Source organism: Trichomycterus rosablanca, chromosome 8 (assembly GCF_030014385.1).
Source record: "Trichomycterus rosablanca isolate fTriRos1 chromosome 8, fTriRos1.hap1, whole genome shotgun sequence".
Lineage (NCBI taxonomy): Eukaryota > Metazoa > Chordata > Actinopteri > Siluriformes > Trichomycteridae > Trichomycterus > Trichomycterus rosablanca.
This window is the reverse complement of record NC_085995.1, coordinates 26,816,653-26,833,212: the sequence shown is the minus strand read 5'-3', so window position 1 is coordinate 26,833,212 and position 16,560 is coordinate 26,816,653. Positions and strand designations below refer to the sequence as shown.

At 40.0% G+C, this 16,560-nt stretch overlaps 1 protein-coding gene across 8 annotated transcripts in view; it reads left to right on the top strand.

The window, feature by feature from the left end:
• The window catches only part of pcdh11 (protocadherin 11), a 718,842-nt gene that overhangs the window by 31,346 nt on the left and 670,936 nt on the right, over positions 1-16,560 (top strand). For all 8 annotated transcript variants that reach the window (XR_010013507.1, XR_010013508.1, XM_063000633.1 and 5 more), the window contains one exon: positions 3,592-6,078. Coding sequence is in view for 6 of the 8 variants with exons in the window: in XM_063000633.1 (XP_062856703.1) it covers positions 3,592-6,078 (2,487 nt within the window). In the remaining 2 variants the exon portion in view is untranslated. The remainder of the gene's footprint in view (positions 1-3,591; positions 6,079-16,560) is intronic.

Sequence of the window (16,560 nt, the reverse complement as noted above, 5' to 3'; positions counted from 1 at the left end):
GTCAATAATGTAAAATTAAACACTAAATATCTATTTATAGCAGTGAGTGTGATGATAATTGTCATTTTATCTTATAATGAATACAAATTATTTTTACATGTCTAAGATTAATATGCTTATACTACACACTGAGCGGCTACAGATGGTCCAATATGGATATAAGAACCTCTGCCCTGATGACCTCTCTAAAATTTAAGTTCATACATTTACACCGATCAGCCATAACATTAAAACCACCTCATTGTTTCTACACTCACTGTCCATTTTATCAGCTCCACTTACTTTATAGGAGCACTTTGTTGTTCTGCAATTACTGACTGTAGTCCATCTGTTTCTCTACATACTTTTTTAACATCCTTTTACTCTGTTCTTCAATGGTCAAGACCCCCACAGGACCACCACAGAGTAGATATTATTTAGGTGGTGGCTCATTCTCAGCACTGCAGTGACACTGACATGGTGGTGGTGTGTTAGTGTGTGTTGTGCTGGTATGAGTGGATAAGACACAGCAATGCTGCTGGAGTGAGAATAGTCCACCAACCAAAAATATCCAGCCAACAGTGCTCCATGGGCAGCGTCCTGTGACCACTGATGAAGGTCTAGAAGATGACCAACTCAAACAGCAGCAACAGATGAGCGATCGTCTCTGACTTTACATCTACAAGGTGGACCAACTAGGTAGGAGTTTCTAACAGAGTGGACAGTGAGTGGACACGGTATTTAAAAACTCCAGCAGCGCTGCTGAGTCTGATCCACTCATACCAGCACAACACACACTAACACACCACCACCATGTCAGTGTCACTGCAGTGCTGAGAGTGATCCACCACCTCAATAATACCTGCTCTGTGGTGGTCCTGTGGGGGTTAAAAGGTATGTAGAGAAATAAATGGAATACAGTGAGTAATTGTAGAACTACAATGTGATTTTATATGGAAAGTGGAGCTGATAAAATTGACAGTGAGTGTAAAAACCATGAGGTGGTTTTAATGTTATGGCTGATTGGTGTAGAATATGTGAGTAAATCAATATCAAAATGTTACTACAATAAAAATGGGAAATTTTCTCACAGCTCTGCAAGTCTTATAAGTACAGGAAAGAAATCCAGGTCATTGTAAGAGAGGTTCACAAACTTGAGCTTGCAACTCTACTTAATATGTTATACAGAGACACCATTAAATAAAGGTATAAATGGTAAACATAACAAATTGTGGACAACAACGCGGATCATTATTGAGACTATAAAGGCGATTAGGTCCTATAAATACAAGCAAAAATTGAATGCAAATTGAGTTCTGTTTAATTTCCCTTTCTCCTTTAAGATTTTGATTACTTACCAGTTTGGGACTTGATTATCTTGGAAATAAATACAGCACAGAGTGCAACATATAAAGCATACACAGAATATTAGCTTTTAGGTGCAGGCAGTGTTTATAATGTGTGTCAGAGCCGTTGTTTGCATAAGCCTTTACTTTAAAACTGGATCGTATCCTCTGGTTGTGTTTTAAAGTCAATATTTTCGAGATTTTATGCGACTGGATTAAAGAACTCTATCCCTAAGGTTTGTTGCAGTGGCTTAAATAAATATTTAAAGTCAGGATAAATGACAGCCTTTGATATTTATGAAGGTTTGGAGAAGCCTTATGAGCGTATCAAGGAGGAAATAAAAATTGCATTGTTTAAAAATAGAGTTTGATTTAATTTAGTATTCAGTTATTTGACACTCTTTATTTATTAGTTTATTCATTCATTTTGCCTAATTGCTTTATCCTAGTCAGGGTCGTGTGTTTGTCCATAGCCTCTTGGCTTAACATTCTGGCTCATGTAATGTAAAGCTTGCTTGACTTTGGATAAAGCACCTAAGTTTCAGCTTCTTCTTTATTTTGTGTTGGTCTTGGTTAATATCTGACTTTTTCTTCAGCATTAGGTAACAGTTTTAATGTAATTATTAATGGGTGCAATACAACTACAAGCCCCTTTTCAATTGCATGGTACCCTACAGTACAATACAGTACCTGTGCAGATCCAGAATTATCCATACTGTACTTAATGTGCATGGACAATAGTATTCATGAATGTAGAAGGGGTTTGCTGAAGATGACTGTTTATTGGAATTTTAGGGCGGCACGGTGGCTTGGTGGGTAGCACCGTCGCCTCACAGCAAGATGGTCCTGGGTTCGATTCCCAGGTAGAGCGATACGGTTTCTTTCTGTGTGGAGTTTGCATGTTCACCCCGTGTCTGCATAGTGACAACAGGATGATTTTCGGTTTGCCTCACTGCAATTGTTGTTTGATGCATCTTTACAATGCGGCTTTTTATAAAAATCTCTTACAGTTAAGTTTTAAATATGGAAGAATGGTAACCATATATAGCATGGGTACTTTGGTAATGTACGGGTCAGTTGGCAATAAAAACAACCACTAAAAAAAAAATCACATTTAAAAAGTACTGTACCATAGATTACCATGCAGTGGAAAAGGAGAAATTAGTAGGTCCTGCCAAAATAATAATAATAATAATAATAATAAGACAGCGGTATTCAGAAAGTTTACTCTATCAAGATTTAGACATTTTCAGTTTAGTGCTTGGATAAAAATGCTAACAAGGGTAGGATAGGTACTTAAGTCATGTATGGGTCATTTGGCAATGAAAACAACCATAAAAAAGGATCACAGATTTAAAAAGTACTGTACCATAGGTTATAATGCAGTGGAAAAGGAGAACTCAGTAGGTCCGGCCAATAAATAAATAGATTTATAAATAAAGAATGATTATTTTGTAATCAAGACAGCAGTATTTGAAAAGTTACTCTATCAGTACAGAAGATTTAGAACATTACAGAACATTTTCCTTTGTCAGTTCGGTATGTTTGGTTCTTGGTTAAGTAGGGTAACAAGGGTATGATGGGTACTTTGGTCATGTACAGGTCCCTTGGCAATGAAAACAACCACTAAAAAAGGGATAACAGAGTACTGTACCATAGGTTACCATGCAGTGGAAGCTCTGTCAGAGTGACCCTCGGGTTCCTGCTCACCTCCCTGGCCAAGGCGCGTCTTCCCTGATTGCTTAGTTTGGCTGGGCAGCCAGGTGTAGGAAGGTTCCAAACTCCTTCCATTTACGAATGATGGTGGCCACTGTGCTCTCTGGAACCTGTAAAGCTGCAGCAAAAAAAGGGATAACAGATTACTGGTACAGAAGTACTGTACCATAGGTTACCATGCAGTGGAAAATAAGAATTTAAGAAATCCTGGCAATAAAGAAACAAAAAAATTTATAAAAAGACAGCAATATTAGGAACGTTTACTCTGCAAGTGCAGAAAATGTATACATTTTACTTCATCAGTTTGGTATGTTTGGTGCTTGAATAAGAAGGGTAACAAGGGTAGGATGGGTACTTAGATCATGTATGGGTCACTTGGCAATGAAAACAACCACCAAAAAAGGATCACAGATTTAAAAAGTACTGTACCATTGGTTACCATGCAGTTCAAAATAAGTCCTGCCAATAAATTAATAAATGAAGAATGATTCTTTCAAAGAAAGTCAGTAAGTAAGGAATTCACATGTCCTTTCCTCCCTCTCTCTTCCAGAGGGTGAATGAGTTCGGCCTCGATGTCATCGAGACTCCAGAAGGTGACAAGTGGCCTCAACTCATAGTCCAGCAGAACCTGGATCGAGAAACCAAGGACACCTTCGTAATGAAAATCAAAGTGGTAGACGGTGGAACCCCTCCAAAATCCAGCACAGCCATCCTCCAGGTGACCGTGTCGGACGTGAATGACAATCGTCCGGTGTTCAAGGACAGCGAAGTGGAGGTGAACGTGCCCGAAAATGCCCCGGTCGGGACGTCGGTCGCGCAACTCCACGCCACAGATGCCGATCTGGGCTCCAATGCACAGATTCACTTCTCCTTTAGCAGCCAAATCTCTCCATTATCTAGAAGACACTTTGCTATCGACGGCGCAACTGGATTGATCACTGTCAAGCAACCTCTGGACAGGGAATCCATCCCGAGTCATAAACTCATCGTCCTGGCTAGTGATGGTAGCACCACTCCTTCAAGGGCTACCGTCTCGGTGAATGTAACGGACGTTAATGATAACGTTCCTTCCATAGACACTCGGTACATAATGAACCCTGTTAACGGCACTGTACTGTTATCTGAAAATGCCCCTCTAAATACAAAAATAGCTCTAATTACAGTGACTGACAGAGATGCTGACCTTAATGGTAAAGTGACGTGTTACACGGATCATGACGTTCCATTTCGGTTAAAGCCCGTTTTTAATGACCAATTCTTGCTGGAAACTGCGGCTCCGTTAGATTACGAGACCACTCGTGAGTACGCAATTAAGATAGTGGCTTCGGATTCTGGAAAACCTCCCTTGAACACTTCTGCAATGGTCCTAATTAAAATCAAGGATGAGAACGATAATGTTCCAGTTTTTCCTCAGCCGGAGATTCAGCTTTCCATTCCGGAGAACAACGATCTCGGCGCGCAGCTGATAAAAATCAGCGCCACTGATGCAGACAGCGGTACTAATGCACTGATTGTTTATACCCTTGGACCAGACACGCCTGATGGGTTTAACATAGATCCACGGTCTGGTATCCTTTCGGTTAGCAAGAGGCTGGATAGAGAAAAACAGGAAATGTATGCCTTTACGGTCGTTGCACGGGATAGCGGTCCTAATCCTCTTCAGAGCAATATCACTGTGAAGCTGATCGTCCAGGACATAAACGATAACAGTCCAGCCTTTACGCATTCTGAATATAACTTCTATGTGCCTGAGAACTTGCCCTTGTATGGCACAGTTGGCTTGATCACAGTCACGGACGCAGATGCTGGTGAAAATTCAGTGGTCACTTTGTCTATTATTAACGAAAAAGACAATTTCATCATTGACCCTAAGACTGGTGTAATCAAGCCAAATATTACATTTGACCGGGAGCAGCAAAGCTCCTACACCTTTTTAGTCAAGGCTGTGGATGGAGGGTTAGTCCAAAAAACCTCATATGCTAAGGTCACCATAAATGTTGTTGACGTTAACGACAATCGACCTGTCTTTGTCATTCCTTCCTCCAACTACTCTTATGACCTTGTTCCTTTCACGACTAGTCCTGGATCAGTGGTAACCAGAGTGTACGCCATTGACAATGACACTGGGATGAATGCAGAGCTGCACTACAGCATCATCGGCGGGTCACCACGAGGACTGTTTTCTATTGACAAGAACACGGGGAACATTACCCTACAGGAAAAGATAGTTAACAGCGATCAAGGGCTTCACAGACTGGTCGTGATGGTCAAGGACTTAGGACAGCCAGAGCCCTTGCATGCCATCGCCCTTGTTCACTTGTTCATCAATGATACCGTCTCCAACTCCACATTCATTCAGGAGCAAGTCCGAAGAAGCATGGAGACCCCCTTCGACAATAATGTAGGAGACAATGAACCGATCCCTCAGACCAGCGGCTATGTAATAGTCGTCATCGCCATAATTGCCGGGACTATGACCGTCATACTGGTTATTTTCGTGACCGCTTTGGTACGTTGTCGGCAGACACCCAGACATAAAGTCGTTCAGAAGGGCAAGCAGAGTGGGGAGTGGGTATCGCCAAACCAAGAAGGCCGCCAAATCAAAAAGAAGAAGAAGAAAAAGAAGCGGTCGCCTAAGAGCTTGCTGCTGAACTTTGTGACCATTGAAGAATCCAAGTCTGAAGATCCTACCCATGAGCACATCAATGGTACATTAGACCTTCCGGTTGAGCTCGAGGAGCAGACCATGGGGAAGTATAACTGGGCCACCACACCAACCACCTTCAAACCTGACAGTCCTGACTTGGCCAAGCATTACAAGTCGGCCTCTCCACAGCCTACATTCCAGATCAAACCGGAAACCCCAGTGGCTCCCAAGAAGCACCATGTCATTCAGGAGCTCCCCCTGGACAACACATTTGTAGTTGGCTGTGACACACTCTCCAAGTGTTCCTCCACCAGCTCCGACCCTTACAGCGTCTCAGAATGCAGCTGTCAAGGGAGCTTTAAGGCACCGGGGCAAATCCACACCCGACAGGTAATTCACTTCTTTTCTACCTTTCTTTATTTCTCCTGCTTGTGCTTTTCATATTACTAGCCTTCTGTTGGAAAGACTCCGGGTGAAGGTTGGCAGGGGTACGGGCAGGGATTCAATCACACGAAAGCTCAAACATGCATGAATGCCCATCAGCACTGAGTATTGAGGAAGCTGTTGGAAAAAAAAAGCCTACTCCCATGTAGAAGGCATCTGTTGCAGTTTTAGATGCTAGCTCACTTTATATTAATCAGTCTACCTTAAAATATAACGCTGGCTAATTCATAATTAGACACAAGCGAGCGTTTATTAGAAAATCTGTCTTTTTTGGCTAAAAAACAGCTGTCAGACTTATTTATTGGATTCTTTTATTCTGTGAATGCATGGCGGTATTTTGTTCCAGAGGAATCATTTCTAAAGAGTAATTATTAGGCAGACACACAAACAAAACAACACCCGCTCTCGGCAGAGACGCCTTAATGTTTGTTCCTGATTGGCATATCAAAACCGAGCGTGCTTGACAGCAAATCAAACAAGATTGAGTTGCATTCTACAGGCACAACTGAACAGATGCACACAGCTAAAAACCAATAATATTATATTATAAAATTGATAACGATGATAAAAACACTCATACAGAACAGTTATTTTTTTCTACATACTGTATATACGCTATATGTTATACAGATATAAATATAGATAATACTGTGTCTACAGTTTTTACAGCTAGGACTTATTTTATTTTAAAATCATAGTAGTCCTTTCTCCTGTGCTATAACTGTTCCATAGTTCATACTTACAATCCAGTTGGACGTTCCATAAGACGATCACTATTACATAGGACAGTGGTCCCCAGTGGTTACCCCGGGTAGATTACACCGATTAGGCATAACATTGTGACCACCTTCCTAATATTGTGTTGGTCCCACTTTTGCTGCAAAAACAGCCCTGACCCGTCAAGGCATGGACTCCACTAGACCCCTGAAGGTGTGCTGTGGTGATTCATCAGACCAGGCCATCTTCTTCCATTGCTCCGTGGTCCAGTTCCGATGCTCACGTGCCCATTGTTGGTGCTTTTGGCGGTGGACAGGGGTCAGCATGGGCACCCTGACTGGTCTGCGGTTATGCAACCCCATAGGCAACTGTGATGCACTGTGTATTCTGACACCTTTCTATCAGAACCAGCATTAACTTTTTCAGCAATTTGAGCTACAGTAGGTTGATTTGTCCTGATGGGCCAGCCTTCGCTTCCAACATGCATCAGTGAGCCTTGGCCGCCCATGACCCGGTCTCCGGGTTTACCACTGTTCCTTCCTTAGACCACTTTTGATAGATACTGACCACTGCAAACCAGGAACCTCCCACAAGAGCTGCAATTTTGGAGATGCTCTGAATTAGTCGTCTAGTCATCACAATTTGGCCCTTGTCAAACTCGCTCAAATCCTTACGCTTGCCCATTTTTCCTGCTTCTAACACATCAACTTTGAGGATAAAATGTTCACTTGCTGCCTAATATATCCCACCCACTAACAGGTGCCATGATATAGAGATAATCAGCGTTATTCACTTCACCTCTCAGTGGTCATAATTTTATGCCTGGTCGGTATACAGTGCACATGTTTACCTAAAAGAACTCCTCATATTGCTATAATACATACAGTGTATCACAAAAGTGAGTACACCCCTCACATTTCTGCAAATATTTTATTATATCTTTTCATGGGACAACACTATAGAAATAAAACTTGGATATAACTTAGAGTAGTCAGTGTACAACTTGTATAGCAGTGTAGATTTACTGTCTTCTGAAAATAACTCAACACACAGCCATTAATGTCTTAATGGCTGGCAACATAAGTGAGTACACCCCACAGTGAACATGTCTAAATTGTGCCCAAAGTGTCAATATTTTGTGTGACCACCATTATTATCCAGCACTGCCTTAACCCTCCTGGGCATGGAATTCACCAGAGCTGCACAGGTTGCTACTGGAATCCTCTTCCACTCCTCCATGATGACATCACGGAGCTGGTGGATGTTAGACACCTTGAACTCCTCCACCTTCCACTTGAGGATGCGCCACAGGTGCTCAATTGGGTTTAGTCCATCACCTTTACCTTCAGCTTCCTCAGCAAGGCAGTTGTCATCTTGGAGGTTGTGTTTGGGGTCGTTATCCTGTTGGAAAACTGCCATGAGGCCCAGTTTTCGAAGGGAGGGGATCATGCTCTGTTTCAGAATGTCACAGTACATGTTGGAATTCATGTTTCCCTCAATGAACTGCAGCTCCCCAGTGCCAGCAACACTCATGCAGCCCAAGACCATGATGCTACCACCACCATGCTTGACTGTAGGCAAGATACAGTTGTCTTGGTACTTCTTACCAGGGCGCCGCCACACATGCTGGACACCATCTGAGCCAAACAAGTTTATCTTGGTCTCGTCAGACCACAGGGCATTCCAGTAATCCATGTTCTTGGACTGCTTGTCTTCAGCAAACTGTTTACGGGCTTTCTTGTGCGTCAGCTTCCTTCTGGGATGACGACCATGCAGACCGAGTTGATGCAGTGTGCGGCGTATGGTCTGAGCACTGACAGGCTGACCTCCTACGTCTTCAACCTCTGCAGCAATGCTGGCAGCACTCATGTGTCTATTTTTTAAAGCCAACCTCTGGATATGACGCCGAACACGTGGACTCAACTTCTTTGGTCGACCCTGGCGAAGCCTGTTCCGAGTGGAACCTGTCCTGGAAAACCGCTGTATGACCTTGGCCACCATGCTGTAGCTCAGTTTCAGGGTGTTAGCAATCTTCTTATAGCCCAGGCCATCTTTGTGGAGAGCAACAATTCTATTTCTCACATCCTCAGAGAGTTCTTTGCCATGAAGTGCCATGTTGAATATCCAGTGGCCAGTATGAGAGAATTGTACCCAAAACACCAAATTTAACACACCTGCTCCCCATTCACACCTGGGACCTTGACACATGACACCAGGGAGGGACAACGACACATTTGGGCACAATTTGGACATGTTCACTGTGGGGTGTACTCACTTATGTTGCCAGCTATTTAGACATTAATGGCTGTGTGTTGAGTTATTTTCAGAAGACAGTAAATCTACACTGCTATACAAGCTGTACACTGACTACTCTAAGTTATATCCAAGTTTCATGTCTATAGTGTTGTCCCATGAAAAGATATAATGAAATATTTGCAGAAATGTGAGGGGTGTACTCACTTTTGTGATACACTGTATATAAAACATTAGGCTTTGCAAAATTAACACCTATTTGGCATTAAACATTTTATTTTATACACACACAATCAGGGCAGCGAATCTTCTCTTGTAAATAAACCTTATTGCTCACTATCTTAACATCTTACTTTGTTTAATTTAGGATACCAAATTAAGATCTCTGCATCTAGTAATAGCTTTTAATAAAACTCTGTAAAGACATGCTGCTAGCAATTTTCTTCAGACTCTTTTGATTAGAAGTTTCTATGTGGAATGCAGGTTAGGTTGTTTGTGCCGTTCATCCCGGAAAAGTACCCATGGAGTTGCAAAATCACTGAGATGTGTCTGTTACACTTGACACAGTAAGCAAACCAAAGGCTGTCTGTACGTAATGAGAAAGCGTAATGCATAGTGTAGCTTTTAATCCTTGTAATCTGTGCGTCTGACAGTTCAATTTATTAAGCTGTAGCTCATCAGGCAACACATACCTGGTACTGCTTAGTAATCTTCTGCTTTCTGCTTGCGAGAAGAAATTCATGAAGTAGCAAAAAAACAAACCATACAGCTAGACTGGAGGTGTTCGAAAACAAATGGTAAAAGGTTTAAAGGGTATTGATGCATTAGCCTTTATATGTAGGGTTATGTCTTTTGAAATAGTTTTGGAAATTATTAACAACAACAACAAAAAAAAAACTACAAGCAATGTAAAAACTTAAAATTTAATTGCACGAAAAAGGGCAATAAATGAATATCATATCACTATCAATATTTATTTAGCTGTACTTTAGTTGCTAACATAAAATAATGGGTCAGGTTTGTTATGACTATCTGACTAAAACTTAACAAAAAAAAAAAAAAAAAAAAAAAAAAAAATGTTGCACTCACTATATAATAATAATAATAATGATAATAATAACAACAACAATAATAACTATTATTATTATTATTATTTTATTTTTATTATTATTATTCTTGCAATTATTATTATTATTATTATTATTATTATTGTTGTTGTTATTATTATAAATTGTTATAATATAATTTAAGATAATAATTTATATTACCATAACAACAATAATAATAATAATAATAATAATTATTATTATTATTATGATTATTATTAATTACATTATAATATAATTTAAAATAATAATTTATAATATTACTATAACAATAACAATAATAATAATAATTATTGTTATTATTATTATTATTATTATTATAAATTATATTATAATATAATTTAAAATAATAATTTATAATATTGCTATAACAATAGTAATAATAGTAATTACTATTATTACTATTATTATTATTATTATAAATTATATTATATTGTAATTTAAAGTAATACATTATAATATTACTATAACAATAGTAATAATAGTAATCATTATTATTGTTGTTGTTATTATTATTATTATTTTATATTGTTTTTTACACTTGAATTTAGACAAAACACTTACTGCTGAATATTCATCTCACTGTTTACATGTTGTGCCTTTGTGTATCTGTTTGGTGTGTGTGTGTGCTTGCATGTTTGTGCGTGTGTGTGTGTGTGTGTGTGTCTATCTGTCTGTTCATGTCTGTTCAGATGAGCTTCACATGCACAAGAGTGGATGATTAAAAAGGAAAATTAATAAAGAAAAAAAAACCTTTGCACAGGCTCTTACAAAAACATTACTCATAATCAACAGTTTTATTGTATCTCAGTTACCATGACAGCCCTATTCAGAACACAGTTCATTACAGATTGTCTCGGTGGAGAAACACCAGTGTTAATAGAGGACAGGTTCATTTGAATACCCCTGTATTTTAGCATATGAATTGTGAAAATATGTGCCAAATGCAAAGTGGCTAATAAATAAAAAGCAGGCAAGGGAAACAAATGCAAATCTGGGGCAAGAAGGGAAAGTGGCCTCGCAGCGAGGTCCTGCTTGAGACTAAGCCCGAGCCGTGCAGTTGTGGGTCAGCGAGATCAAGGTAAAGACGGAGCTGTGGAACTTTTTAATAGAAGGAGTGGATTCGCTAATAGCTTTCAGTAGCTTCCATTTTTCCTCTGTCAGCCGCTTGTTTTTTAATGAGCAGGCACTGAGTCTCTGCAGTGTTCAACAATTTCAAAGTCATTTCCTTGGCCGGGCTGCAAAATATTGTACGTTTTTTTTAGGGTTGTTATTTCAGGATCTCACTAGATTTGGAATGCAGCTATGAATGGCCATGTCTGTTTCTGTGGCGCAGCTGTTTTTACATGTATTTTTTTCCAGGTAGGGATGTAACAATCAGCCTCACACAAAGCAAAATTGTGTTGGCGTGTCAGGATCAGTATGTCGGGTCTTTCAGTTCTGACATATAAAGCAGATGCACTGTTCAAAATCTTCATGCATTTCTAAATTTAAAAGATGGGGTACTCAGGTGGTGTTGTAAATCATGCCAGCTTACTACTACTGGGATCCAGGGTTCAAATCCCCAGGGTGTTCATAATGTTTGGAATTAACATTCAGTCTTCATTGGTTGTGGTTGGGAGGGAGGTGGCCTATACCCTGTGATAGATTGGTGTCATGTCTGGGATGTGGTTTTGCATTGCACCCAGTGATCCAGAGAAAACCGGATGCCCTGCAACTCACACAACGATGAATAATAATAAAAGTAATGACGTCGATCAGGTGGCGCAGCGGTAAAACACGCTAGCACACCAGAGCTGACATTTCAAACTCGTCGGTTCGAGACTCAGCTCTGCCATCCGGCTGGGTGGCTACATAAACAATGATTGGCTGTTGTTCATACAGGGTGGGAAGCTGGATAGGGACCTCCTAACTGGTGCAATTACGACCTCTGCTGGCTGATTGATGGCGCCTGCACAGAGTCGAGGAAAAAATGCATTGATCAGATGAACTCGCCTCGTACAGGTGAAAAGATCCAGTCGATTAATGCACATGTGTCGTAGAGTTTGTGCGACAGTCTCGCTCTCCTCAATCAGCAGTGGAGATCAGCATCAGTAGAGAGGAAGCATAATGCATAATGTGTGTGTGTGCCCTGTGATGGACTGGCGACCTGTCCGGGGTGGTTCCTACCTTTCACCCAATCGTACCCACCGCGACCCTGAATAGGATGAAGCAGTGGTAAAACAGACAAATGAATAATAATAATAATAATAATAATAATAATAATTTAAGTATTGAAATATACAATTTGTATCTAATTGTATCATGTTGTACACGGAGTACATCTGAGCTGTTCTGTTTTAAATACCGTTTTTCATATTAAGTGGTGTGCCTAATTAGACTAATTAGACTTAGACTAATGACAGGGTTACTATTTCAAGCAAACTAAATAGCTTTTGTGTGCGAATTGCGACCACAGTCCATCACTTTGCTGTCTAAAACAGGGATTTGGATTACTTAGTTGACAGTTTATAAATCACGTTTTTCTTTCTCATTTGCGTGAGTACTTTTTTTGTAACAGCAGGTAGGATGATGGTAATCGTTCTGTTGGTAGCATTGTAGCCACATGGGCGGCACAGTGGCTTGGTGGGTAGCACTGTCGCCTCATAGCAAGAAGGTCCTGGGTTCGATTCCCAGGTGGGGCGGTCCGGGTCCTTTCTGTGTGGAGTTTGCATGTTCTCCCCGTGCCTGCGTGGGTTTTCTCCCAAAGACATGCAAGTGAGGTGAATTGGAGATACAAAATTATCCAGGACTGGGTTCGATATAACCTTGTGTAATGAGTAACTCCTTTCATGAATGTAACCAAAGTGTAAAGCATGACGTTAAAATCCCAGTAAACATACAAACATTGTAGCCACACAGTTTTCGTATGTTTATGCTATTTGTTTGAGTCCTGTATGTATACGTGTGTGTGTTGCGTTGCTTTACACTTTTACATTCATTTGAATTAATTGAAAGACACACACTTATTACATTGTCCCACACGCTTGAAAAAACACTTAGTTATTTATGGAAAATGGAGATGAAATTAAAGTATCTGGTGCTAATCATTTTTATGATTTTTATTCAAATCATGCAGGAAGTGAACCAACTCCGACTTAGTGAATTACATGTCCAGTAGCTCCATGCTATAAACACTATACTGTAAAGACTCTTTATAAGAGTTGCTTTCCAAATAGTGACCTAGGAGTCATGTATAGGAGGAATTCTTTTAGAATATATGCTTAGACCTGATGGGGACACAGGCATGGCAGGATTTCTCTCAAGACTGGAGTTCCCTTAATGTACAACAAATCTCGAGTCTTATGTTACAAATTAGCAACCCTGTTAATAGGACCTGGCCATTTATTTTATTTATTTACCTTCATTTAGATTTTGCTATATAAAATAGATAGATAGATAGGTTTCTACACACACTGTCCATTTTATCAGCTCCACTTACCATATACAGTAGAAGCACTTTGTAGTTCTACAATTACTGACTGTAGTCCATCTATTTCTCTATATACATTTTTAGCCTGCTTTCACCCTGTTCTTCAATGGTCAGGACCCCCACAGTGCAGGAATTATTTAGGTGGTGGATCATTCTCAGCACTGCAGTGACAATGACATGGTGGTGGTGTGTTAGTGTGTGTTGTGCTGGTATGAGTGGATCAGACACAGCAGTGCTGCTGGAGTTTTTAAATACCGTGTCCACTCACTGTCCACTCTATTAGACACTCCTACCTAGTTGGTCCACCTTGTAGATGTGAAGTCAGAGACGATCGCTCATCTATTGCTGCTGTTTGAGTTGGTCATCTTCTAGACCAGGGGTGTCAAACTCACGGCCCGCGGGCCAGATCCGGCCCGCCACGTCATTTTACGTGGCCCGCGAGAGGTTAAACGACTGTACGATTGTTGTGATGGTTCGAGTCGTTACAGAGACGCGCTTATAATTTAATGGGACTCCTGCGCCTTTAAATAAATGTTACTTACTTACTTACTGCGCCTTTAAACGGCAACCGGTGGCATCGTAATCATGGCAACTAACTTTGACCTTCACTGACTTTTACTGCAAAAGAACGCGGGGTAGCGTAGTCAGTAATGTAAACAATAATAAATAAATACAAATAATTATCTTGCAATATAATACCAAAGCATCGTCTGTAAGTAGTGGCGTTTATATTCTCAGTTGTTTGTAAATGTTTAGTGAGTAGATCACAGCGTTTTAGTTACAAATTTACCGTAATTAAATACTGTTGTTACCGTTACTATAGCAATTAGTATCTTTACACAAAATGCTAACTTGTTACCTCTATTTTACGTTTGGTAAAAGCTCATATTGTACCAGATGTAACACTTGACTACAGCTGTGTGCTTGTACTGTATTAAGTTCTTTATTGTTTTTATTGTTTGTATTTTTACTTCATTCTGGTGCACACAGTGTATCACACAGCTGGGAAGTAAATAAAACCGACTGTATTCTGAAGAGAGCTGTCTGTCTGTCTGTCTAGCTGAGAAAGGGGGATAAACTATTAGTGAGGGCAGAATGATTGTCTTAAAAATACACTGTAAAATCCTACATAAATGCTGATTTTGTGACCTGCAAAGTGACCGCATCCCACCAGTAGATGATGTTAAGAAATATTTACACATAATCCCAAAATGTACAAGAAGATAAGTAAGAAAATTAAGCAGAAGGAGGAAATGTAATGAAAGTGAAAACAAGTTTGTACTTCAGGAAGAAAAACGGTGCGTAATGACTCTTGTGTTATGAGGCCGTGTCTGTGGTAAAGGAGGACAGTATAAATGCAGAATTCAGCCTCCAAGAAAAACAGCAGACTGCAATCACAGCAGGATACGTTACAATCGGCCCTTTGAGGGCCACAATAATGCTGATGTGGCCCTCGGTGAAAATGAGTTTGACCACCACTGTTCTAGACCTTCATCTGTGGTCACAGGACGCTGCCCACAGGGCGCTGTTGGCTGGATGTTTTTGGTTGGTGGACTATTCTCAGTCCAGCAGTGACAGTGAGGTGTTTAAAAACTCCATCAGTGCTGCTGTTTCTTATCCACTCATACCACCAGCTAAATAATACCTGCTCTGTGGTGGTCCTGACCATTGAAGAACAGCATGAAAGGGGGCTAACAAAGCATGCAGAGAAACAGATGGACTACAAAGTGCTTCTATTTGATAAGTGGAGCTGATAAAATGGACAGTGAGTGTAGAAACAAGGAGGTGGTTTTAATGTTATGGCTGATCAGTGTATATACTGTAGGTATGAATGAGTATATGTAGTAGAATATGAGTAGAAATGAGTATTTAGTATATAGTATTTTGTAATAGTATTTCTATAGTAGTATAGAAATTTGAGAATTGGCTCTTTTCCAGAAACATTGCCAATTTAAAAGAATATTGTACGTTGTGCTGTATATGTCACAGTATTTTTCTCTTTTTTATATAATTTATGTTTAATTAGTAGGCGGCTCGGTGGGTAGCACTGTCGCCTCACAGCAAGAAGGTCCTGGGTTCGATCCCCAGGCGGGTCTATTCTGTGTGGAGTTTGCATGTTCTCCCTGTGTCTGTGTGGGTTTCCTCCGGGAGCTCTGGGTCCTCCCACAGTAATTTTTAATTAAAATTATTATTTATTTATTTATTTATTCATTATTGTGTGTGTGTCCGTCCTGATTACACGCTACTTCTAAAGCTACCCAAAAGCTCATCACTTTGCTGAACCATTTCCTTGATTAACTTTTTTTCACTCCCCTTTCATCTCTGGCTAATTGTAATCAATTTATAACAACTCTTTATAAGCTTGAATGATTAGTGTGTATAAATCAGCCCTTAATATATAATAATATATAATAATAAAAATAATAATACGTTGCTTTTTAGTGAATGCATTATGTAACAAAGAATAGATATTAGATAGCCATAATGATTTCATTTTTTTAAACTACTTGTTGTCAAGTGAATTTTTATTAAAACTTACTCTGTGATAGCTGCTTGTCAAAATACTTCAGAAGCACCAGATGTCTCTGAGCACTGTAAAAGGTCCATTTGCATTATTCAGTGCAGCATGAGATTTTCCTTCCCTCAGCCCCGTCTTCTATCCCCCCTCCCTGTATCTCTTTTATCTCCTGCTCTCCTGGTTCAGTCAATGGGTTTCAAGGCCAATCCCTTCAGTAAAAGGGGAGCTTTAGTCCAAATACACACTTCTGGATGTGGAAGATCAAATAAATACCGAGCTACTCGACAGTTGTAGCCGGTAAAATCTTTACTTGACCTATATATTCAGGGCAGAGGTGTTTTGGAGGTCAATTTCTGTCCGAT